This window comes from Pseudophryne corroboree, chromosome 4, assembly GCF_028390025.1.
Source record: "Pseudophryne corroboree isolate aPseCor3 chromosome 4, aPseCor3.hap2, whole genome shotgun sequence".
Taxonomy (NCBI): domain Eukaryota; kingdom Metazoa; phylum Chordata; class Amphibia; order Anura; family Myobatrachidae; genus Pseudophryne; species Pseudophryne corroboree.
Window position 1 is genome coordinate 269,740,598 of NC_086447.1, and position 27,325 is coordinate 269,767,922.

Sequence of the window (27,325 nt, forward strand, 5' to 3'; positions counted from 1 at the left end):
GTAGCTGTCCAAAATCAAACAGCAGCGGCACTCATGGCATTTGTAAACAAATTGAAGTGTATTTCACACTTCAATTTGTTTACGAATCCCATGAGTGCCACTGCTGTTTGATTTTGGACGTCTATATATATATATATATATATATATATATAGATAGATAGATAGATAGAGATATATATATATATATATATATATATAACAACCAGTCAGGTGGCACTCCATAAACCTCCAAATACTTCGAATAAGCTGCCGGTGCCTTCCAATAGGGAGAGGAATAAACCTCCCTCAAAAATACCACGTCTGTGCGGGCGGCACTCTCGGCGAATAAAACAAGACACAACTCCAAGGATACTGTCAACGTTTCAATGTAAATAATTACATTTTCATATATATATAGATGGATATCCTATATATTAGCCCTGTGACTCTGTGCCTGGCCCTCTAACGCTGGGTGGAGTCACAGACCTGGGGGGTGTTAGCAGCTCCTGCCCTGTGCCAGCACACCACTTAGCAGTAGCTGCAACGGGAGCAGCAGCCACAGAATCCGCCCACCATCCCCAGACAGAAGCCGACAGGGGACAGACGCAGCACACTGCCCGGTAAGCATGGACCCCTCCCTTGGTTTCCCCACAAACACAGCCACCTACACCCCAATTGCACCCGCACCACACACCCCCAAACCCACCCTCCACAAAACCCCTGCACCAGCTCCCACATGCAGCCACTGACGGCCCAGCCACCCCCAGACCCGACATCCGCATAACGGACCAGCACACACTGGCCACCCTAATCCCACAGCACCGATCCCACCCTCTGCACAACCCCAGAATCTCCTACATCCATCCGCGGCACGGACACGGTGGCCGGGCCCCGCTGGCCACACCACGGACGACCAGACAGCCGCAGCCCACAACACCCCTCCCGCCCTCCGCACAACACCAGCACCACCTCGCGCATTGCTGCCGCGGCTGTGACAGACTGTAGCGGGACCCACCAACCGCACCACGCCAGACCACACAGCCGCAGCCCACACCGCCACTAACCCATCCTTCGCACACCCCCAGCACCAGCTCGCGCATTGCAGCCGCGCCTTGAACCCACTGTCCTGCCAGATGCCGCCCGCACAACGGACGAAGACAGTGCACTTATGGCGCAGCATCACCCGCGCCTGTAACTGCTGCCGCTGGCATACATATTAGGAGGGACGGGTGGCGCAGGAGAAGGCTTCATAGCCCTCCCTGCTACGTGTACAGAGACCCCGCGCCTTCTCCGCACACCTAACACAACGCTTCTTCCCACCATCCCCAAAGGCCCGGACTGCACACCACAGGGCCTGAGCTGCCGGCTCCACAGGCCAGAGACGGGGCACAGCGCGCGTGGTACTGTGGACGCTGCACCAACTTCACAGGTGAGAGAGAGTGCATAGCTGTGAGTGTCAGGTGCGAGCTGGGGGCCAGCAGAGAGCTCCGCCACCCCAGTGATGTGTGTGGGGTCACACTGTCACCACTTCCACCACTGCCCACATCCACTAGGACCCCCCATACTTTACCTGTATCCCCGGGATCAGGAGCAGACTCAGCTCACTGCCCTATCTACCGGTGTCCACCCCCTCCACTACTTTTCCTCCTCTCCATCAGCTTCCTCACTGGTGACTCCCCCACGCCCCGCGTCTCTGCATCCCCTCCCTGCCGCCCCGCGTCTCTGCATCCCCTCCCTGCTGCCCCGCGTCTCTGCCTCCCCTCCATGCCGCCCCGCGTCTTTGCATCCCCTCCTTACCGCCCCGCGTCTCTGTATCCCCTACCTACCACCCTGCGTCTGTGTCCCCTCCCTACCGCCCCGTGTCTCTGTATCCCCCACCACTTCCCCGCGTCTCTGTATCCCCACGACTGCCCCGCGTCTCTGTATCCCCTCCACCGCCCCGCGTCTGTGTCCCTTCCCTACTGCCCTGCGTCTCTGTATCGCCGCCCTGCGTCTCTGTGTCCCCTCCCTGACGCCCTGCGTCTGTGTCCCCTCCCTACCGCCCTGTGTCTCTGTATCCCCCACCACTGCCCCGCGTCTCTGTATCCCCACGACTGCCCCGCGTCTCTGTATCCCCTCCACCGCCCCGCGTCTGTGTCCCTTCCCTACTGCCCTGCGTCTCTGTATCCCCTCCCTGCCGCCCTGCATCTGTGTCCCCTCCCTGACGCCCTGTGTCTGTGTCCCCTCCCTGACGCCCTGTGTCTGTGTCCCCCTCCCTGCGTCTGTGTCCCCTCCCTGCTGCCCTGCCTCTGTGTTCCCTCCCTGCCGCCCTGTGTCTGTGTCCCCTCCCTGCCGCCCCGCGTCTCTGTATCCTCTCCCTGCCGCTCCGTGTCTTTGTATCCCCTCCCTGCCGCCCCGCGTCTCTGTATCCCCTCCCTGCCGCTCCGCATCTCTGTATCCCCTCCCTGCCGCCCCGCGTCTCTGTATCCCCTCCCTGCCGCCCCACGTCTCTGTATCCCCTCCCTGACACCCCGCGTCTTTGTATCCCCTCCCTGCCGCCCCGCGTCTTTGTATCCCTGCCGCCCCGCGTCTCTGTATCCTCTCCCTGACGCCCCGTGTCTATGTATCCCCTCCATGCCGCCTCACGTCTCTGTATCCCCTCCCTGCCGCCCTGCGTCTTTGTATCCCCTTCCTGCCGCCCGCGTCTCTGTATCCTCTCCCTTACGCCCCGTGTCTATGTATCCCCTCCATGCCGCCTCATGTCTCTGTATCCCCTCCCTGCCGCCCCGCGTCTCTGCAGGCGTTAAGGGGGCGCTGCCCCTTCTGACGGTGTGAAGAGCCGTAGGATTAAGGCTTGGGCGAAGGGGGGGGGGGGGCGTGCTGGGGCACTTAAGACAGGGAACCCTGGGGAGAGGGGGGGATTGGGGCTTGTATATTAGTTTGTGAATACTTCCCTGCATGACCCATTCCAGGAGGGAAAAAATGCTCTCTACCTTGACATACCTCTTAATCTATGATTGGTGTCGCCTGTGTTGAACTATTTCATTGTATTTAATTAATTAACAACTATTTGTTGTTTTCAACAGATGTGATTGAAATTCTAAATTAAGAGGGTAGTCCAGGTAGACAGTATTTTGTCCCTCCTGGAATGGGTCAGGTTGGGAGGTAAGGATTGTGGGGCTAATTCAGACCTGATCGCTGCTGTGCGATGCTTTTGTACTTGTACGACGGGGTAGGGCCTGACATGCGGGGCGGACTAGCCCTGTGCTGGGCATCCCCCCGCATGTCAGAGAAGCTGATCGTAGATGTGCTAAATTTAGCACATCTACGATCAAGTCTGAATCACCCCTGTGTGTATTAAATTTAAACCAACAGTGTATATTAGATTTAAACTAATAGTTTAATAATGACTGGGTATTGTTTATAGCTCCATTTAATTGAGAGACAACTATTTTAGAGTTTTCCTGTAGTGGAACATAGACAACTTAAACAACCTTGAAATAGAAAAATAAAATGTATAATTTATCTTGCAAGAATGCAATAGCAGCAGTCTCTGTGCTACTTATACACTGGGACAGGACTCAGGAGGACTCTGTGTGTGTGTGTGTGTGTGTGTGTGTGTGTGTGTGTGTGTGTGTGTGTGTGTGTGTGTGTGTGTGTGTACGTCTCTCTAGACCCGAATGCTCTCATTAGATAACAGGTTACACAGGACTCAGACAATCAGGCGGAAAGGAAAAGAAGCTGTTATCTCTGGGTCACTTACAGCTCAATCCTCTGGTCGATAAGCTTTGTCTGTGTCTAATGAAACCTAATGCTCCTGTGTTTCTGACTGTACTGCATACTATCCTGCTCACATTCTGGCTGCCTGGTTCTACTGCTGTACAAGAGAGAGAGAGCTATTAATATCAGTGTGCTCTGACATAGGGGGGCCCGGGGGACAGTATGCCCTGCGCCCCTTCCTTAATCTGGCTATGCCTGAGTGTCATACTGCTGTAGAAGACAGCTTCTGCCCAACTCCATGCAGCCGTCCTTTCCAGTGAGGGAGGTGTGAGAATAATAAAATGCAATTCATATTGGTCCTCTCACTCAGGCCACTCTGCACCCCTTTTCATACTGGTGCCCTACAGGGCCCCCAGAAAATAACAGGTAAATACGCAGTTAAATGTGAGGTTCCATCTGGATTTTTCGTGATGTACCACTGCGCCCATAACGTGCAATTACACGAGGAAAACCTCGCCTTCTACACACATCTACTGGATATGGGGTGCGTACAAAACGTATAAGGTTGCTCTGCACAGATATACATCATAAGGGCCCTACACATTGGCCGATCCGCCCCCGAGCTGCCCGACGGCGGATACGGGCGACCCGGCGGCGGGGGGGCAGTGACGGGGGGAGTGAAGTTACTTCACTCCCCCCGTCACACGGCTCCATAGAACTGCAGGCAAATATGGACGAGATCATCCATATTGGCCTGCATGCACAGCCGACAGGGCCGCGCATCATTCATCGCTGGTGCCTCTTCACTGCACGATATGAACGTTATCTCGTTCATTAATGAACGAGATAGTTCATATCGTGCAGTGATGTCAGACAGTGGGCAGGGCCTATTACTTTTATTGAGTGAGGTTCCAACAGAACTTTGAGGCTACTTGAAGAATGTATTGAGTAGGAGAACGAATTGACAGAATAGGAGAGGAGTGGGTTAAACCACAGCTAGTCTGGGGGGCAGGACGGTAAGGCATTATGGGAGTTTCTGGTTAACCTATGGAAATGAACGTTGGGGGTAGGTGGAAAGGGTTTTTAAGCCTGGTAAAGGGGCTGGGTCAGCCTATTTTGTTGTAATCGTGGTAGGGGTGAGTGCTCTTCACCCCATTCTCCTGTGTTTGTGCTGCTTGCCCCTTATTACTTTATAGTGTGTGCTGCTTGGCTGGTTGCATTTTATATTGTGCCCACATTATAGGCCCCATCTGTTGCCCATTACCTCCTGGTGAATTTCGTGTGGCCGCCATGTCCCGTCCCCGCCGCTCCTCTGGTGCCCCTGCACGCTATGCTGATGCTGCCCCCTCTCTGTCCGGTGCCCCGGGCCTGAGCGCTGCGCTCACGGCCGAGGCTCCGTCTCCTGGCGCTGCTGCGGGTGCCCGTCCCCGGACGCACACAGCGGCGCGTGCGTACGCTCCCTCTCTGGCTGTGCCGCGGGCGCCAGGGGATTCCTCCGGTGCAGCGGCAGCTGGTGAGGGGCAGAGTGCTGACCGGCAGCGGACCAGATCGGGCGGTCAGCGGGGGGAGCCAGCAGCGGTGCCCGCTGGTGGGAATCCCCCTCCGGCTGCGGTGGCGCGGTCCCCGCGCCCTCCACCGCTGAGAGTCACTGGCGGCTCCCCGGATGATGAGGGGATTTTGTTTAGGGATGCGGCCAGTGGCTCTTCTACTGGCCGCCCCTTCCAGGCGGCTCCTGTTTCGTGCGCGCTCGGCTGGCTTTTGTACTTCCTGGGAGCTCTCTCCGCTCCAGCTTCGGCTCCCGTGGTGGCTTTCCCTTTTTCAGATTCTGATGCGGGTGACGATCGGGAGGAGGAGCCGGTCGTGGCGGGCGTTTCGCCTTCGGGAAGCAGGCCCACAGGTGAGTGGGGCGATGATACAGTTGCTGCGTCATGTGGGTCTTCTTCTTCCTCTTCCGGCAGGAGGTCCAGTAGGTCTTCTTCCTCTTCTTCTTCGTTGCAGTCGGCAGCTAGTAGCGCCACAAAGGCTAAGAAGAGGGCTTGCAAATACGTGCGGCGTGAGGCGCAGCACAGGGATAAGCGGTATAGGAAGAGTAGTAGTGGTTCCCGTAGGGAAAGGAGGCGGCGTAATTTGCCGGGTGTGGTTCGCTGCGATTACACGGCGGTGTTGCGGGGTTTGCGAGAGAGTTGCAGAAAAAAGATTCGGCGGGGGGAATACGTCGACCTTTTCACTTTGACGGAGGACACAAAGAGGGAAGGTAAGGAAGTGCTTGCGAAGGGCGGTATTGGGGCGGAGGCCTTTCGCTCGTATGACAATTGGTTGGCGGGTTTCTGCGTGTTCGCGGCGTACTACTTGGAGGATCGCCCTTATGAGCACCTCAACATCATCAGGTACATTCACCTCGTGCATGACATGCAGCGCCAGTCTAAGGACGATACGTGGCTGCATTATGATAAGCAGTTCCGTCAGAAGCACGATTGCCTGCACTTCATTGACTTCGGGTGCAAGGATGTGGAGGTATGGCTTCGGGTCACATGGGCGCAGGATATGAAGCAGGTTGCTAAAGGGGGGTCCGTGGCTCAGACCGCAGTGGCAAATCAGTCGCGGCCCACCTTTGAGGCTGCGCCGCCATTGGGGCACGGCCCATTCTGCGCAGCAGGCGCCGGCGAAGGGGAAGTGCTTCGCGTTCAACAATTCCGCGTGCCCCCTCGGTCAACGTTGTCGTTTTCGACACCTTTGCTTGCGATGTAATGGATCCCACCCCGCTTCCAATTGCTTTCGTACTTGTTGACAGAGAGCTAAGGCGGCCGGGGGCGCGGCCGGTAAAACAGCAGGGGGGGTTGCCGCTAGTTTGGGCACCGACCCCGGTTCGTTTGGAGGCCATGCTCAAATGGTTGGGGTGGTATCCAAACAGAGACGACGCTAAATTTTTGCTTGATGGTTTTGCGTCGGGTTTTCGATTGCTGGTGGAGGGGGAGATTTTAGTTCGGGCCGCCAGGAACCTGCAGTCTGCTCGGGATTTCCCGAAGAGAGAGCCCAGGCACTCCCCCGTTTCTCCAGCCACTCCCGCGTTTTTCCCAGAAACGGCAGCGTTTTTTCACACACACCCATAAAACATCCAGTTTCCGCCCAGAAACACCCACTTCCTGTCAATCACACTCCGATCACCAGAACGAAGAAAAATCCTCGTAATGCCGTGAGTAAAATATCAAACTTCTTAGCAAATTTACTTGACGCAGCCGCAGTGCGAACATTGCGCATGCGCAGTTAGCTGAAAATCGCACCGATGCGAAGGAAAATAACGAGCGAACAACTCGGAATGAGGGCCATGGTACGGGGTTGCGACCCTGGGGCCCTCATGGCTAAGCTTGATGTTGAATCAGCCTTTCGCTTGCTTCCTTTGCACCCAGAGTCGCTTCGATTCATGGGTTTCCGCGTCGGGGACGAATACTTTGTAGACAAGTGTCTGCCTATGGGGTGTTCCGTTTCGTGTGCCTTTTTCGAGAAGTTCAGCACTTTTTTACATCGGTGTATGGAGTTTTCTTGCGGAGGTAGCGGGATCTCGCATTACCTTGACGACTTTTTGTGTATGGGGCCCGCGCATTCTCCTCACTGTGGTTTCCTGTTGTTGTCGCTGCGTGCCTTGTTGGGGCATTTTGGCGTTCCTGTGGCCGAGGACAAGACGGAGGGGCCTCTCTCCTGTTTGTCCTTTTTGGGTATCGAGGTCGATACTGTCGCGGGGGCTTGCCGGCTGCCTCAGGACAAGGTTGCGAAGCTTCAGGAGTCCATAGCACGGTGCTTGGAGCGGCGTAAGGTGACGTTGTGGGAGGCTCAATCCCTCCTTGGGCTGTTGAACGTTGCCTGTCGGGTGATTCCCATGGGCAGGGTTTTTTGTCGGAAGTTGGAGCGGTCCACGGCTGGGGTGTCCAGGCCGCACCATTTTGTCCGTTTATCGGCTGAGATTAGGAGAGACTTCTCTGTGTGGGTTTCGTTCCTGGCGGACTTCAATGGTGTGCTGATCTGGATGGCCCCGCTCATTGACAATTTTGACCTACAGTTGTTTACGGACGTGGGCGGGATCGTCGGGGTTCGGTTGTTAGCTGAATTGGGCTTGGTGCGCGGCTTCGTGGCCCGAGTCTTGGTCGCGGGAGGGGGTGACCAGCGACCTGTTGTTGCTGGAGCTCTTTCCCATCATGGTGGCCTTGGAAGTTTGGGGGGAGCGTCTTCGCGATCGCAGTATTATTTTTCGCTGCGATAACTTGGGGGTCGTGCATGCTGTTAACAACCAGAGGGCTAAGGCCCTGCGGGTCCTACGGGTATTGTCGCGGCTCGTACTGACTTGCATGCACTGTAATATTCTGTTTCGGGCCCAGCACGTCCACGGGGTTGATAATGGGATCGCCGATGCATTGTCCAGGGAGCAGTGGGATAGGTTCTGTTTATTGGCCCCGGAGGCTGATTCAGCAGGTTTGCCCTGCCCTCCTTATGTTTGGCAGGTCATCATTGCGGATTGGAAGGGCTAGCCGAGCTATCTTTGGCTCAATCCACTCTCACGGGATACCGTTAGGCCTGGAAGGAATGGGAAGACTTTTCCCGTGACCAAGGGCCTAGAGGTAAGAGGGGCAGAGGTTGTTTCTGGACTTCATCTGGCAACTCTTCGTTACGGGTAGATCGAGAGCCGTGGAGACGAGAGAGGCTAAAGAGAGAGAGATCAAAAAATAAAAATAAAATCATTACAAACAATATCTTTAATTTATCATCCAAACAACTAACTGAGACAGAGATGACTGTACTAAGTCGAGGTTTAAAATTTGCCCCCACATCCACACCAAATATTTTTTCTTTATTTGTAGAACTAAATAGATTTGTCAGGACGTTGTGTCGAAAACGCCACTTTGCTAAACAAAAACTTATTAAAAATAAAGAGGAAGCATATCCCATAGTACTAGATGTAAATGATCACTCAGCAATAGAAACTCTTAATGAGCTATGGGAAGAAAATAATTTAAACTTCACCCAAAAACCAGAAAAATTATTTGATGTCTCAAGAGAGAGGTTCAAAAATAAATCGGATTTCTTTCCGATCAAATCTAAAGGCTCTAATATTGAAAGCTTTTATAAAACTACTCTTAGCGACTTTAAAAATCTCTGTTCAAACTCAGACACTAAAATTAGAAAGACTAAACATTCTAATTTAACCAGACAAGAGAAAAAAGCCCTTAAAGACCTCACCCAAGACACATCCATAGTGATCAAAGAGGCGGATAAAGGAGGGGGTTTAGTTATACAAGACAGAGCAGACTATATTCTTGAAGCAAGACGTCAATTGGATGATCCAACTTTTTATAAAAAACTTACAGGTGATCCCACCCAGACCTTCAAAATCCAATTATTGGAACTTTTGGATACAGCACAAATGGAAGGGGTCATCTCCAAAGAAGAATTCCAATTCCTTTACACTGTTCACCCAGTTGTCCCCATCTATTATCACTTATCAAAAATTCACAAATCCCTCACTTCACCCCCGGGGCGTCCCATAATCTCAGGTATAGGGTCCCTCACTTCCAATTTATCATTTTACGTGGATTCTTATTTACAGCCACGTGTATCCACTCTCAGATCACATATTAAAGACACCTCTCATTTTTTAAAACTCATCGATGGATTTAAATGGAAAGATTCTTATAATTTTTTTACTCTGGATGTCCAGAGTCTCTATTCTAACATACCACATGACTTGGGCATCCAAGTCATCTCTAGACGTCTATGTCTTGATGATGATCTGACAGAGGACCACCGTAAATTCATACTAAATTCAATAGCATTCATACTTCGTCACAATCACTTTGTATTTTTGGAAACCCACTATTTACAAGTCATGGGGACTGCCATGGGGACCAGGTTTGCGCCGAGCTATGCCAACCTATATATGGGGGAGGTCGAGGACACCCTCATTTGGGGGGGGGGTTCGGCGCGAACCTGGTCCTCTATGGACGTTATATTGACGACTTATTCATCATTTGGGATGGAGATATTCAATCAGCACTCCTTTTCCTCAATCACTTAAATCACAATCCATATAATTTACAGTTCACTTACACTTTTCACCCCTCCACAATTCACTTCTTGGATGTGACCCTGACAATACAAAACGGTACCATCATAACTACCAATTATACTAAAGATGTGGGTGCTAACGCCTATCTGCACTATCGAAGTGCCCATTATCCTCCATGGAAACAAAATATCCCAAAAGGACAACTAATCAGGTTGAGACGAAATTGCACAAAGAAAAAAGATTTTGTGATACAAGCAGAAGTCATGCTGGACTCCTTTAAACAAAGAGATTATCCAACTAGGACCCTCCAGATAGCCTTTAAAGAAGTTTTGGCAATGGAGAGAGAAGACTTATTGGTCCAAAAAAATAAACCCCCAGAACAGCTAAATAGACAGATAGCTTTTATATCTACCTTTAATGACCAATGTTCTGAAATTAAACGGATCATAAAGAAAAATTATAATATTTTACGGCAGGATCATCTATTAATAGAAGATCTACCAATAAAACCCCAATTTATCTTCAAAAAGAGTACATCTTTAAAAACTCTATTAGCACCGAGTTTCCTTAAAAGTGAGAATAAAAACACAACACGGGAAGCCAAACTATCCTGGCTCCCACCTAAACCGAAAGGTTTTTATAAATGTGGGGGAGATAGATGTATTACATGTAAACATACACAAGCATCTAAATCTAACTATAACCCTCATGAGTCCTGGGACATTAGAAGCTTTATTAACTGTAATAGCTTTTATGTCATCTATATACTCATCTGTGGGTGCAATCAGAGATATGTAGGTCGAACAACGAGAAAATTACGGATAAGATTTTTAGAACACCGTAGGAATATCCTAAACCGAGTATTAACACACAGTGTATCCAAACATTTTTTTGACGTTCATAATAGCGACCCAGCTAGCCTAAAAGTGATAGGAGTAGAACATATACCCATCACGAGTAGAGGTGGAGACCGCTTTAGCAAATTATGTAGACAAGAAGTTTACTGGATGCACAAAATAGGTTCCATCTACCCTGATGGATTGAATGAAGCGGTAGAACTGAATGTGCTATTATGATGTATAGTATGACTATGTCACTATATCCAATATATACACAAGTGAAAATCTCTTAATGTACGTGAATAAACCACCACTACTAAATAGGTGATACAGTGAAATCTTCTATATATATAGCAATGTGCTTTGTGTGCTCTAATTGGAGCAATTTTTCTAATAAGTGTATTTAAAAATTGTGTATATTATGATTAACAATCATCTATACCTGTTACATCAGTACCCAGCTGAATATTTCCCATAGGAACTGAGTCTCCACTTCTACTATAGAACCTAATATTGCAAGATAGATATATGAGGAATGTATGTAACATCTCCCACTCTGGCCACATGATAGAACTATTGTGAACCCTGTGAAATCGCACACGTTTGTTAAGAGAACACTTTCTCTGTTTCTCCCATTGCTGTATTGTCACCTTTGTTAAATCTAACTCATAGAGATTTATTCAAGTGAAGTTTTCCAACTAATTATACAGATAAGTCCGGGCTCCTTAGTCACGTGGCGGCGCCGAGACACATGACCCGGCCGTGTGTCCGACACGCGTCACGTGACTCGGAACGAGGACAATATTTCATCAGTTTATAATATAAGACCCGACTGAGTGGGCAATATCATGCTCGAAATAGAACTATCCAGCAAAGAAATACATCGGCAGACATACCCATCTGCCCACACTTAGATTGCCAGTAGATGTCTCGTCATGTAACCAACCTAAGGTCCGCCGGGTCACGGGACGTGTCACGTGACTTGCCGCAGGAACGTGGGGTCACGTGACGCGTCACGACCTAAAGTAAATAAAAAGGGCGGAAGTAACTGTGGGAGTGACTGCACGTCATCGTGTAGCCATTGGCAATATACAATCAGCCAAATACTTAGCTGTGAGCGTCACGTGACTATGAAGGGAAAGCCACGTGTGTAAGCTATTAACTCTCATTAAATGTACCTCCGTGGACAACGGAGAACACTGCGATCACATGACTGCTCTAGACCAATTAAAGGGTCAGATGATCTAATTGGCTGAAATTCTTGTCAATCTAACTGAGCCACCAATAGAATATATATACGACAGAATCACCATAACAACCAGGTGTAAACACATAGGATTATTGGTTAAAAATCGTTTAACCTGCACTTCCTGGAATAAGCCTAGTGAAATTAATAAAAATTGTAAAATCGTAATGAGTTTTAATAATAATAGAATATGGATTTAATAAATAGATCAGGTCTGCCTTCCTAATACCATATTCATTTTTTAGACATATTTTGAAGTGATTGAAGTAATTTCCTGTTACATGTGTCACCAATCCTCCTCATTAAGAAGGGTATATAAACCCCCACTTCCTACTGCATGGTATCCTTTGACAAAGCTGCAAATCTTTTGGGGAAGCAGTGAAACGCGTTAGGACCCCCCACCTGCACCACTTCAGCTCTTCATCTTGTGTCTGAACCAGCCCGGAATCCACCATCAAACTTCCGTCCACCCTAATGAGGATAATCACAGCAATCACCATCTAAATGAGGACATTCACTTCCAGCATGGAAGCACCTTCATGGAAGCCTTTCCACCTCTAATACGGTGATCGGTAACTATCAAATAACCGAACTGTGTCAATCTGTGAACAAACCTCTGAGGGACTTGTGGCTATACCAGGGCATCCATTTAGGAACAGACACATATGGTCTAATATATAGATGGAGATGAATTTATCTAGGTGCACAATTGTATTTTCATCAGTTAATTCTGAGGAGTGAATAATATTCACATTTTATTTGTTTTTTAATAAATTGACAAAGAATTTTAATATATATTGTTAAAAACTGTTTATTTCAATCACTTCAATCATAGCGCTGCCCACCCTACACACATTTTTCCTGTTACCCTCAGGAGTGACTCTCCTGTCCATCGGCAGCAGCTTGGTGCAGTAACTCTTACTGAGCGCCTGTTCTTCTTTTTAGAAGGTACCGTGGTGTCTCGGTACCTCGCTGGGATATCCTTTTATTCGAAGTTGAAGGGTGTTCCGGATTTTACGAAGAGTTTCCTGCTGATGAAGGCGCTTAAATGTTGGGCGCGCTCGGCGCCGGTGCCTCCTGATAGTCGGCGCCCTATTGATGCGTCCCTGCTTCCTTCCCTCATGGGGGCAGTGGCGGCGGTGGCGGACTCCCATTTTGAAGCGCTTTTATTTCAGTTGGCTTTTTCCATGGATTTCCATGGAGCGTTTAGGGTCTCAGAGTTGGTTGCGGCTTCTAAAAAGTCGGATGCCATTATGCGGCGCGCAGATGTTGTCGTGGGTGTGGGGTCCGTGCTTTGCAGCCTGCGCCGCTCCAAAACTGATCAGATGGGTAGAGGTCATTGGATCACTTTGGCACCATCAGGTAATGGGGACTGTTGTGCGGTGGCATTGGCTAATCGGTATGCGGAGGTCAGGCCCTTGTTAGAAGGGTCTTGGCTTCTGCACTATGATGGGTTGCCATTGACGAAATACCAATTTACTTGGATGATGCGGGGCTGCCTGTCCAGTTTGGGCCTCTCCCCTCGGGACTTTGGTTCGCATTCATTTAGAATTGGGGCCGCCACTTCCGCAGCATCTGCTGGGCGCGCCGTGGATGAAATTAAGGCTTTGGGCTGCTGGAAGTCGGCGGCTTATAATCGTTACATTCGGCCCGTTGTTGCGTAAGCGAGTTGTTGTTTCTACTAACATTTTGTTAGTTTACTGTTTATACGTTTCAGTTCAGTTTGTTCATTTTGTATTGTTTGTCTCCCCTGTCCTCCCTACTCGGATGGCTAGCTACTCGCCACTGCTGGCAGTGGGGGTCTGGAGTGCTTTGCGATTCTTTGCCTGAACTGACGAACTGATTTGGCTTAATTCATTCAATTCGGCTAATTGACATCTAATTACAGGTTCCTCAGCAGGTTTTTACGTTTCACCTCCAGCTGAGTTATTCTGTGTGACCCCAACCCCCCCCCCCCCTCCATTCCCTAACACCCCCCCATTCCCCTTTTTCTTATTTTGATTTTTGTTTCCGTTTCTGTTTGTTGCTTCGATTGGCCTGAAGCTTGTCCGAGTGGAAATTCATAGTCCTCTATTCAATTTTTCTTTTTGGCAGATCCTCGTTCTAGTAGTTGGTTCCTGTTCTGGTCTGGGTTTTTTGCTTTACTTTGTATATTCACGATTGTTTGTCTTTTCCTTTATAGGTTGGCGGGAGGATGAGTTTAGTGTTTGGGTGATTGGTCACTCCTATGTTTTTTGGGCAGCCGAGTTGGTGGCTTCGGAGGGGGCTCCTGGCTTTGTTGGGTCGGATAACGTGCGGTGGATAGGAGTTAGGGGGATGCTGTGGCAAGATCTGAAAGCTAACCTTTTGGAACAGGTTAGGCGTTTTGGGCTGCCCAAATTGTTGGTGATTCACTTAGGTGGCAACGACCTGGGTAAGAGGAAGGCAGTGAATCTTAGATTGGCCATTGTTCATGACTTACAGGTGATTGTGGGTGCTTGGCCGGGCTGTAGACTTATCTGGTCCTGTATAGTGCCGTGGTTGTGTTGGCGTGGAGTGGCGGACTGTAGGGCGATCGATGCCTCTTGGCGGAAGGTCAATTCCGCGGTTGCTAAGTTTGTGGTGGCTCTTGGCGGTGCTGTGGTGTGGCACCAGCGGATCGAGTTCTGGTGCTTCTACTTGTTTAGACCGGATGGGGTTCATTTGACTAGGCAGGGACTATGTATTTTCCTTGAGGATCTGTTTTCGGTGGTTGGTTCTTTGGGTTAGGAGTATGGTGGCGGAGCGTAGTGTTACGCACACCAGTGCTAACAGGAGTATACCGGTGTATGAACAGAGAGGGAAGCAAAGCAAACGAACTCACAGACAGTATAACATAACATACACAGGAGGTGATGGAATAACTAATAAACACAAAGTGAACGGGGAAGCCCAAAGGCTCAGGAATTGGGTGTCTCCCTAGTGTCAGGAATGCTCAGATGGAATAGAGCGGACAATGAAGCGATGTGTAGTGATTTCACATGTGGAGCACCTGAAAATGATGTTGCTAAGAGCAACAGAAAAAACCCCAAAGGGTTACCAACGGGTGTGGGAATAAACTCCTTGGTCAGAGATAGAAATATAGACACAAGGAGAGTATCCACAATCCTAACCCCCACTTGCAGGGCACAGGTTCAGCTTACTGCCACTAAACTGACACCTGGATGCCCTGCACAGTGAGGGAGGATTAAGCAAGCAGGTCTGAGAGTACAGCCGCAAACCTGCTGGGTTCACAGAATAGCAAAAGAACCCCAGCAGGTTAAACAACTGACTCCAGTCTTACTGCTAGGTCCGGATTGGCAGAATGAAGTACCGAATCCCAAGGCCTATTCGCAGTAAGCAACAAGTAAATACAAAGTCACACAGTACTAGCTAACTCTCTGGAACTGACTAACAAACAAAGATTCAGCAGCATTTGCCTAGCCTGAGAGGATGGTTTATATAGCAGGTGCTGTCCACGCCCCACTCAGACCTCACAGACTGTGAGCACAAAACCAGCGCCGGATTCCCTGCCGTGCACAGAGCCTGTAACCACTACACAGTAAAAACCCGGACCGGAGTATCAGCTGCGCTCAGGTTACTTCGCTAACACTTGCCTCCCGGTTGCCATGGCGACGTGGCAGCACAGAGCAGGAGATCCTAACACGTAGTTGCTGTTGAGCAGAACTTCGCTGTTGGTGGGAAAGAACGGCAAGTTAACTTTTGTTGTATTAAAGAAGTTGATTGGAGGTCGTTTGGTGGTTGGTTGTAGGTGCGCTCACCTTCGTTGACTGGTATTACATCTGCTGGACCACCTTCACGGGGGCAGCCTCATCACCTTTATGGGTGGGTAGTCAAGATGGAGGTTGAGCGCATACCTATTGTTTGTTGGAAGGTTTACGGCAGTTTTTATAAGATAGATTTTTTGTTCATGGGATAGGGTTGTTTTAGCCGTTCTTTCTGGCCACCATACTTTAGTTTAATTATTCATCAGTTAATGGTTCATTTAAATAAATAGCTAACATTTTCTGCCAAATTCAAGTCTCTGTGTCTTTATTTATTATAGTGAAGTGTTAAGATGTTATGGTTTAAGGTTATGGACAATCCTCAGACTATATGAGGTTTAATATTTATATATGACATATTTTTGTGTATGTAATGTAAAGGTCTCTGTATTGTACACATAGGATGTTTAGGATTCATTCCATGGGAAGCAAAAAACCCAGTGCAGAATAGTTGTTAATTGTGGTAAAAAAAAGATAAAAATACCAAACAGAACTTTTAACTATTTAAATGTCTACATGTACTTATGATAGCAGTGTTTAAATGAAACTCCAATTTTATTGGCATATACATTAAAGTCCTCCAAATTTCTATTTTAATTGTCTTAAACAAAAAATTAAGGTGTCCTGAAATAAAATATACATCAAGGTGACATAAACTGATGCCTGAAATACAGCAGAACTGTGAATGAGTATAAGTGCAAAAACTCTGCCCTCTTGTGTTTAAAATAGAAACTAATGTTTATCAAAGTTGCAGATGAATTGCTCATTCTTCTTGTGACCCTGTTGGGTGCAAGTCAGCAGATACTGTATAGGGCCAAGAAAAAATAGATTTTTTTCAACAGAACTAATAAATAAATACAGACAGACTACAGAGGCAGATATGTTGTACAGCAGTACAGTTCTCTGAATGTCTTGTTCTTTAATATAACCATACTTGCTGACATCCTGGCTGCTCTCTTCGGGAGAGAGCAGCCAGGTCGGCTCAGCAGGGGGGCGGGGCAGGGTTATGATGCATAGAGGGGGCGGGAAGGAGGCGGAACAGGGATGTGGTTACCACGACTGCGTCATTGAAGCCACGCCCCCGGCTCTGTAATGCTGAAATTACTGGCATTATACTGCAGAGGGCGTGGCTATGATGACACGAGTATCACGTCATCGACTGCCTGGACCGCCCACTTTACTCACTAAGTGGGTGGCCGGGCAGGGGGCCACATTAAAAATCAGGAGACATGCCTGCTCTGCCGGGGAGCCTGGAGGGCCACCCGATTTTCAGGAGCCTCCCTGCCATTCACGAGAGAGTAGGCAAGTATGAATATAGCTAGGATTTCTCACAGCATAATGGGGGTCATTCCGAGTTGATCGCTAGCTGAATTTGTTCACAGCGCAGCGATCAGGCTAAAAAAGGCAGTTCTGCGCATGCGTATGCGGCGCAATGCGCACGCGCGACGTACAGTCACAACGAACGATGTCGTTTTGCACAGGGTCAAGCGATGCATTTCAGTCGCACAGCTTGCTGCAGAGTGATTGACATGAAATGGGCATATCTGGGTGGCAACTGACCGTTTTCAGGGAGTGTGCGGAAAAATGCAGGCGCGCCAGGAAAAACGCAGGCGTGGCTGGGTGAACGCTGGGCGGGTTTGTGATGTCAAATCCAGAATTGAATAGTCTGAAGTGATCGCAAGCGCTGAGTAGGTTTTGAGCTACTCTGGAACTACACAAAAATTTTTTGCAGGCGCTCTGCGATAAAAACGTTCGCACTTCTGCTAAGCTAAAATACACTCCCAGTGGGCGGCGGCATAGCATGTGCACGGCTGCTAAAAACTGCTAGCGAGCGATCAACTCGGAATGACCACCAATATGCAGTCTATAGTTCAAGCACTACGATTTACTCTTATAGCACTTTTATACCAAAATCCCAGATCTGACCTGGGATTTGGAATACTGTTCCATCCAGGACGGACCCGGGGTTCACCTCGTTTACACTGCGGTGCTGACCCAGTATATTCCCAGGTCAGCACAGTTCACACTTTTACACAGTTGCAATGTCTTTAAGGCTGGAAATTCACTGAGCGGGATCCCCGGGACGCATACATTATGCTGGGGGCTGCATCCATCACTCCGGCAGCTGCTGGGCTGCACCCAGCCTCCGTCTGTGCAGTGAATGGATGTCACACTCATGTGCACGGCATCCATAGGTGTTTCTATCATTTTAATACCTTTCCGGAGCTGCAGCTGCGGCAAATTGTAACATCAAAAATGGCTGCCGTGCATTCGCAGTAGATAATTAGTCTCCGGAGCATGGCAGGCGCCATGTTTTCGGAGACCTGCACATGCGCAGAAGACTCCGGCACACTGCCGGAGCCTGCGGCACCATGGAGAGGAGGGGGCCCACCTACAGAGATAGCTATATAATTCATATTAACAATTAATTTGTTTTCGTGCTGCTCTGCTGTCACAATACAAGTGTGTGGGGCTTAGATAAGTTCATTTGTGCACTTTGACGATCAATTAACTACACTCTATAGTCTCTATGGTCAGAAAAACCACACACATTACAATGTTTACTTTACACACAGGAGCAATACATTACTGTGGAATTAATGTCACTGTGGTATGAGTGCCTTGTAAATTTGCATTACTCAACTATGTACAATCACCCTGCTGATCGTGTAACGCTCCCAATCCGCAGAGCTGTGTGTCCCTGGCATGACCTGCTGCTGACACATACACACATATACAATAATGACGTGAATTGTATATGTGTGTACGAGCTTCCATGGGTTCGTGAGGTCGGCCTGACAAATATTAAACTGTACATAAGATGCGACCTCCCGACCCTGACCATTGCAGGAGAGCCATGCTGCATGGCATACCAGGCTGCAACTATTCGCATCCAGAATAGGAATTAATGGAGCGATCACCGGCTGCGAGTAGTCGCAGCCTGGCATGCCATGCAGCAAGCCATATTGCAGCAAAGTTGAGCATGGCTACATCTGTACCATCACTTCCAGAACTCCTTGTTCTTCTTTACGCTGAAAATAATTCTTAATGACAGTAGCGGTATGTTTGGGGTCGTCCTGCTGTAGAATAAATGTGGAAACAGACGCCTCCCTGATGGTATTGAATGATGGAAAAGTACCTGTCTGTACTTCTTAGTATTACGCCCAGATTTATCAAGCCTTGGAGAGTGATAAATTGCACAGTGATAAAGTGCCAGCCAATCAGCTCCTAGCTATCATTTTTCAAACACAGCCTGTGACATGGTAGTTAGAGACTGGTATTTTATCACCATGCAATTTATCACTCTCCAAGGTTTGATAAATCTGGGCCTTGTTCTTAAATAGTATATGGTCTAATGTTAGCTTTTCTGCTTTTTTTTACCTAGAAATTGTCAGGGCAATGTCGTATGTAATTAACCAAGGAATGGCAATGTACTGGGGAACATCGCGCTGGAGTGCAATGGAGATTATGGTAGAGTATACACAAACCCCATACTTTATACTATGTAACACTGCGATAACCACGCAGAGACAAACAGAATGTCCTAACTTCTTTGTAGTTCCAGAATATAACAGAACAATATATAGTGGCAGAATATATGAGAACAGTATATAGTAGCAGAATAAAACTGCATATGATAATATAACAGAACAGTATATAGTGGCAGAATATATGAGAAAGTATAAAGTAGCAGAATAAACCTGCATATGATAATATAACAGAACAGTATATAGTGGCAGAATATATGAGAACAGTATATGGTAGCACACAGGTTCTCACACTCGGTCCTCAGGACCCCACACAGTGCATGTTTTGCAGGTAACCCAGCAGGTGCACAGGTGTATTAATTACTCACTGACAGATTTTAAAAGGTCCACAGGTGGAGCTAATTATTTCACTTGCGATTCTGTGAGGAGACCTGCAAAACATGCACTGTGTGAGGTAATGAGGACCGAGTTTGAGAACCTGTATAGTAGCAGAATAAAACTGCATATGATAATATAACAGAACAGTATATAGTGGCAGAATAAAACTGCAGAGCAGAATCTAGCAGAACAGTATATAGTGGCAGAATAAAACTGTAGAGCAGAATATAACAGAACAGTATATAGTGGCAGAATATATGAGAACAGTATATAGTAGCAGAATAAAACTGCAGATGATAATATAACAGAACAGTACAGCTTATAGTGGCAGAAAAAAACTGCAGAGCAGAATCTAGCAGAACAGTACTGTATATAGTGGTTGAATAAAACTGTAGAGCAGAATATAATAGAACAGTATATAGTGGCAGAATAAAACTGCAGAGTAGAATATAGCAGAACATTATATAGTGGCAGAATAAAACTGCAGAGCAGTATATATACTGTCCTACTATATTCTGTTCTACAGTTTTTTTATGCCACTATATATACTGCCACTATATTGTGCACTTGGTACCCAGGATCAAACTGTCAACCAAAGTTTTTATTTGGAAGTTTTGCATCACGATTTGATGAAAAAACGTAATCAGGTGACTGGTTCTTCCTTCATGACAACACACCTGCCCACACAGTGCTGAGTGCAAAAGCAATTTTGAAAGCAATCTTTAACCAAAAACAAATGTCCCCTTTGCCTCACCCACCGCATTCACCCAATCTCGCCGTGTGCGATTTTTTTATTTCCTTGGATGAAAAAGGACCTTAAAGGAAAACATTTTGCTGATACTGAAGAGGTGAAACAAAAAATAGTTCAAGTACTAAAAGGCATCAATGAAGATGAGTTTAAAAAATGTTTTGAGCAATGGAAAATACATTTGGACAAATGTATTGATTCAAGTGGAGAGTACTTTGAGGGTGACTGAAGTTTCAAAATGTACAAATAGATCATTAATAAATAAATAAATAAATAATCCTGTTTTTTTGGGGTACCCCCCCCTTTGTGTATAATGTATATTTACTGCATATAGTAAACAGTGAGGCTCTTATGCTATCTTATTGCTTGTTTTTAGGAAGCTTACTCTGTAGCGAGGCAGTTCAACCTAATCCCTCCAGTGTGTGAGCAAGCAGAATATCATCTTTTTCAAAGAGAGAAGGTAGAAGTCCAACTGCCTGAGCTGTACCATAAGATAGGTAAGTCTCAAAAGATTCATCCACACTGGTAATTTATTTCCTCACCTAAGGACAAGTGAGGAACCCTTGTATAATGGCCTTGCTATGGTGCTGACTGCTACCACTAAATTCACTGTGCTGTAAGCTGTTATTGTTGGTGCACCTGACACGGGTGATCATTCCGAGTTGTTCGCTCGTTGCCGTTTTTCGCAGCGGAGCGATTAGCTGGAAAATGCGCATGCGCATGGTGCGCAGCGCGCATAAGTTCAGTAATTTAACACAAAGCTTTGGAGATTTGCACAAGCTCGAGCAACGTTTTTTCATCGCTCGAGTGATCGTAGTGTGAGTGACAGGAAGTGAGTGTTTCTGGGCGGAAACTGGCCGTTTTCAGGCAGTGTGCTAAAAAAACGCAGGCGTGCCAGGTAAAAACGCAGGAGTGGCTGGAGAAACGGGGGAGTGGCTGGCCGAACGCAGGGCGTGTTTGTGACATCAAACCAGGAACTAAACGGACTGAGGTGATCGCAATCTATTATTATTATTATTATTATTATTATCCTTTATTTATATGGCGCCACAAGGGTTCCGCAGCGCCCAATTACAGAGTACATAAGCACATAATCAAAACAGGAAAACAGTGACTTACAGTTGAAGACAATATAGGACAAGTACAGGGTAACTAAGCATAACTACACCAGTGAATTACAGAGATAAGTTCCAGATGGCCAAAAACTGTGAGATTTGGGCAGTTGAGAATTATTAAAGTAAGAAAAGGATAAGCACATGAGGGAAGAGGAGTAGGTCTGGAGCTACTCAGAAACTGCAAGGAATTATTTAGTAGCAGTTCTGCTAACCTTTGGTTCGCAATTCTGCTAAGCTAAGATACACTCCCAGAGGGCGGCAGCCTAGCATGTGCTAAAAGCAGCTAGCGAGCGAACAACTCGGAATGACCACCACTGTTCCCAGCTTTCTTGACATCCATAGAAGATAACGGTATCCGGATGATAGATACATAGACAGTGTCTAGTTAGACAGTCAATAGATAGACACCACATGTTAGACAGTCATAAGGTCGACAGGGTCAAAAGGTCGACATGAAAAAGGTCAACAGTACAAAATGTCGATAGGGTCAAAAGGTAAACATGAAAATGGTCGAAATAAAAAAGGTACAGTAGACACGGTTTTGTTTTTGTTTGTTTTTTACATGTTTTTAAACTTTTTCATACCTTCTCCATCCATGTCGGCATAGAGTTGGTTATAAACCTTGTGGCGAGCCACCGAGTCCAAAGCATAGCGAGCCCCGCAAGGGTATGCCTTTCTACAATTGGGGGTCCCAGATGACAAAACTATCCACACAAATCCGAAAAATGCAAAAAAAATGTTGTCTACCCTTTTTATGTCGACCTTTTGACCCTGTCTACCACGTATGCTAACCTCTTCCTGGGTTGGTGGGAGCAGGAAGTCGTCTTTCATGAAGACCAAGACCATTTTACTCAACATATCATCCTTTGGACACGATATATCGATGACATCCTCATGATTTGGGAGGGGTCACAAGAAGAACTGTCACAATTTTTATCATTTCTGAACAATAACAACCTAAATCTCAGATTCACCCATGAACAAAGTATGGAAAGTAGCTCCTTCCTGGACCTCAGGATTTACAGGGGAAACGACAACTTACTAGCCACAGAACTATACAGGAAGAAGACTGCCACCAACACCCTTTTACACCAACAAAGCTCCCATTTTCCGCCCACCATACAAAATATCCCCAAAGGGGAATTCCTTCGACTAAAAAGGAACTGTTCAAGCAAAGAAGTTTACCATGAGAGATGCAAAGACCTCACTAAGAGACTCAAGGAACGTGGATACAGTTCTAGACTCATTAAAAAATCAAGGAAATCTGTTCAAGAAATCCCGAGAGAGTCATTGATATTCCATCAAAAGCCCCCTGACAAAGAGGACAAAGTCCTCAGATTTGTAGGTACATTTTGCGAGGAATGGAGAGACATTAAAGGGATCCTTCATCAACACTGGCCTGTATTACTGTCAGATAGTGACTTAGCGATGAGACTCAACAATACAATTGATATGAGCTGGAAACGTTCGCCCAATCTGGCAGATCAACTGGTCCAGAGTCACTATACATCACAACTGGCGAGAAACCCTACCATCTTAGGCACTTACCCTTGTGGAGAATGCAAGGCCTGTTCCTATATCTCCAGAACCCCAGAAATAGTTGACAAATTCAATAATAAGATACAAATTTTGAATTACTATAATTGCAAAAGTACCAATTTGGTCTACTGTCTCACTTGTCCCTGTGACAAAAAATATGTAGGCATGACTACCCGCATGCTCAAACAAAGGGCTCTTGAACATATTGGATCCGTTAGAAACGCTAAAACAGACCAACAAAAATTCAAACAATTGACCACAGTGGCGAAACATTTTCTCCAACATCATGCAGGCTCACCCAAGGAACTCAAAATATTTGGCCTTCAACAGATCAAATTAGGCATTAGGGGCGGTAATATAACAAGAGCCCTTTTGAAGAAAGAGAGTGAGTGGACATTCAAACTGGGAACAGTAGCCCCTAATGGCCTCAACGAACACATTAATTACAGTGTTTTTCTTGAATAATTCTAATTAATTGTATGCAACTTTTTAGGAAACTTTTTTGCAAACCCCAAACCCCCCCCTCCCTTTCCCCTTTCTCCCCCCCTCCCCCCCTTCACTCCTAATCCTTCCTTCACCACAAGTCCCACCCTTTTTCCGAACATCAACCTCCTATTCACACCCCTTATCCCCCATTCCTTATTCACACTTCACACTCATCCACACTCATTCACCTAACTTATTTCCCCACACTTACTCCTCCACATAATCCAACCCCCCCCCCTCCCCATCCAACATCACAGCACCTTACTTCCCCCCATCCAACACCACAGCACCTTACATCTCCCCACAGGTAACTCTGTGTGTTTTCACGCAGACATCAAATAATCTTCAGCCACAATCCCTCCCCCTCCATTTTTTCCCCCCTTCCCCTTCCCCCCTTTCCCCCCCCTCCCCCCCTTCCCCCCCCCTCTTCCCCCCTTCCCCCCCCCCCCTCCTTCTCTTTCCCTCATCCTTCATTTACACACACATGGTCTTCTACTCAGTCCTTGGCCTCTTTCTTCTTCACAATCTTGTCCACACTTTACATTTCCCACTTAACAATCAACTATGCTAATTAATTATTTCAATCACATCCATTTCAACATACATCAATATATAAATCTTTTTCCCACCCCCACACACATTTATTATATTTTTTCACACACCCCTTTGTTTCTCACTTTCTCCTTTCCCCCAATTTCAGTCACCCAGGATCTTTCCACCAGCACAATTATGTTTTTAATTAATTTCTGTTATTTAATTAATTATTTTCTTTTTATATATCCATATCATTTCTCATTATTAACACCTCGTATTCAGCTACCATGATATTTGATCTGCGTCATTACCATCCTGTATTTGTTATGTTATTATGTTCTTTTGTTAATTAGTTTTGCCATCATCTAATATTACAGTGGACTAACCTAGAGCCCAGTTATGAGAAGTTATATCAATATGCCCTATTCCAACAATGTTTTCTATTTATTTAAAACAAGCTTCTTAGCAGTTCCTATTTCACTATGCAGATACTTAGTGTCTCCCGCCCATTGGTCCCTGGACCTGTCAATCACACTTCCCAGGCCTCTCCCACCCATTGGTCATAGCACCTGCCAATCCCGCCCATTGGTCCCTGGACCTGTCAATCACACTTCCCAGGCCTCTCCCACCCATTGGTCTTAGCACCTGCCAATCACGCATTTCTACAAAGCGATTGGCTCAAGCAATACTTATCAGGCACACATGGAGGGCTCACTGATCAGACGATCAGGTGAACAAGCTCCTCCCAGCGAAACGCGCGTCACTTCCGGTCCGGCGCCCGACTTCCGGGATCTCCGTAACGGAGCTCCGGCGGGCGGACTCCTCTCCAGCACACGGCAGGTACCTTACACCCTTCCCTGCTGCCTCTGTCCAGCTCTCCGTACAGGCACCATATTTCCCTGTATTCTCTAACGCTACAGGGGAGTCATACTCTCCACTCTGTGCACACAGCACGGACAGGACAGGTTGCCTAGCAACAAGGTCAGACCAAACAGCATTAGCTGGCGGTCTCCACAGATCTATTCCATGCAGATAAGGTAATCTACCAACATAAAGAGACTATTTACCAGTTGGTAATTTATGCATCAATCCTTATACTACCTTGATTACCAGCCCAGTCAGACTATTGCTAAGGAGAACTTGGTTAAATTATCCACAGAGGTTCAGTACACATAGCGTGGCTTTAATAAATGATGACAAATATTGCTCTTAATGTGTACTCTCTCCGCAATTAACAGTCTACTGCTTATACTGTTTTTTGTGTGTTTTATGCTGGATTATATGTGAAACATTATGTTCTTTATGAGTCATCATATGGTACTGCTGCATTTGTCTAATTCAGACTGACATACTCTCTAATCTCAGTTACTTCAATACTATTCCCACCTGGCAATCTGCTTGGATGGTGGAAATATAAATATTGACATACTCTGTCTTTTGCTTAGTTCAGTGGTTCCCAAACTTTTTGGAATCATGGCACCCTAGAGTATCAGAATTTTATTCACGGCACCCCTAGGCCAAAAATTTCTTAGCGAGAAATTTTGAAAGAAATATTAAATCAAAAATTGTGTTTATATGTCCTCTATAGGTTCCATTATGTGGTGAGGAACAAGATTTGCTTCTGTTTGTCCACATATTTTATGATTGGCAGCCACCAGCACTGGTTTTGCCTATTTCATTGACCAGAAATAATTTTGATTGGTCCTGGACCACCATCCAAGGCACCCCTGCAAGTGTTCTGAGGCACCCCAGGGAGCCACGGCACACAGTTTGGGAACCACTGGCTTAGTTGATAGATAGAAGTAATTTTTTGTGCTTTATTTTCAATTGTATGATATTCTACAGCTAAAAGGCTACATTCCTGCAGTTTTGTTACACTTTATTTGTGTCAGTAGGGCAATGCTCACATGCTCACTGGTATCACCACAATTTAGTTGTGGGAATTTGTGAAAACATACATGATATGTATGGCCCCATGTGAGGTCCCCGTTATTATTATTATTATTATTCTGTTTACAAACTGTCCCAGTATCAACACCAAGATACTGGCCCTCCAATGTTTATTCTTGGCACTGTATTAATGTGAAAAACTTCCTTTCTTTTGACTTCATTTTCACATCAAAAGTAACGGGACATACTGTCCAGACACTCTGAAGTAATTAGGAATACTTTTTCCCTACCCCATTTTTTCTTGACCGGCTCAAACCTATCAAGCAACTGGTTTTTCCACACGCAGATAGGTACCTACTTGACTATCTACAGTCATACCATGCTGGACATGCCCGATCTCGTCTGATCTTGGAAGCCAAGCAGCTTTGGGCCTGGTCAGTACCAGAAAGGGTGACCCTCTGGGAATACTGGGTACTGTAGTATCAAGGAACATACCTTCCGTGTATACACCCTTTATTTACCAGTATTTTCCACCACAATTTCTTAATGCAGTAATTTACCTATGTTTACCTTCCGAGAAGGAGTCCGGAGTCGTTTAAGCCGGTTTTTCTTGTCTCTCTCATATGAATATACTTACGTATAAAAATTCATAAATCAATAGAGAAAACAAGATTCACCAAATTTTCGCTCTGATTAATTTCAAATATCAATACTCGCTTAATCCTAGTGGGTGTGCATACAAATTATCTGCCACCTACTTCATACCAAGTGAGTCACAATCATCTTATCACCATTTAATACTTTTTTAACCACTCTGCTGATATATACAGCATTATTTGTGTATTTGTCTTTTTTCGTCTGATATCTAATAAAAGTTACGTTTTATCTTTATATTTACATTTTCAAATATTCAACTTTCATTAATGAATCAATTCATATAAAGTGTGCCCCAGAGAGACATATAAAAACAGTCTTTCTTTTGCGTCTCTGCAAAAAAAAACATTCAATACCTTTTGTACTGTCTACTTTTTTCATGTCTACCTTTTTACTGTCTAACATGTGTCTATCCATTGACTGTCTAACTAGACACTGTCTATCTGTTATACCACACCCGAAGATAACACTGTGCTGTGATATGTCATATTATGATCAGCTAGGTTATCTGTCACATGCTTTAATTATTACACTTTAATATGACATATAACCTTGTTACAATTATAACTAAGTAATATTTTTGTACAAGGTTTATGTTTTCAATCTTTTCGGATTTGTGGATAGTGCTAGGGAGCGCCGATGATGCATCAAAAGGTGCATGCCAATGGAAATGCACTGTCTTTAGACGCTGCAAGTGGGCATGTCATTTGTTTGGAAATTTATTTTAGTTAATTGAATCATGGTTATTTCTGTCAGTAATTACAGTTCATTAAAGTTTTCATACAAATCCATCCAGTGGCAGGCCCAGAACAGGCTCCCTGTGTCACAGTTCTGCCCAGTGTACACCAACGGGTAGTCCGACCGACCCCGACCCCCTAGTATGTCTTCTGGGA

At 46.4% G+C, this 27,325-nt stretch overlaps 1 protein-coding gene and 1 pseudogene across 2 annotated transcripts in view; both read left to right on the forward strand.

The window, feature by feature from the left end:
- KCNAB1 (potassium voltage-gated channel subfamily A regulatory beta subunit 1) overlaps window positions 1–27,325 on the forward strand; it is a 698,577-nt gene that overhangs the window by 640,809 nt on the left and 30,443 nt on the right. For both annotated transcript variants that reach the window (XM_063916117.1, XM_063916118.1), the window contains exons 9-10: window positions 18,986–19,071; window positions 20,591–20,711. In XM_063916117.1, the coding sequence (XP_063772187.1) occupies window positions 18,986–19,071; window positions 20,591–20,711 (207 nt within the window). The remainder of the gene's footprint in view (window positions 1–18,985; window positions 19,072–20,590; window positions 20,712–27,325) is intronic.
- On the forward strand, window positions 26,143–26,261 carry LOC134913177 (5S ribosomal RNA; annotated as a pseudogene).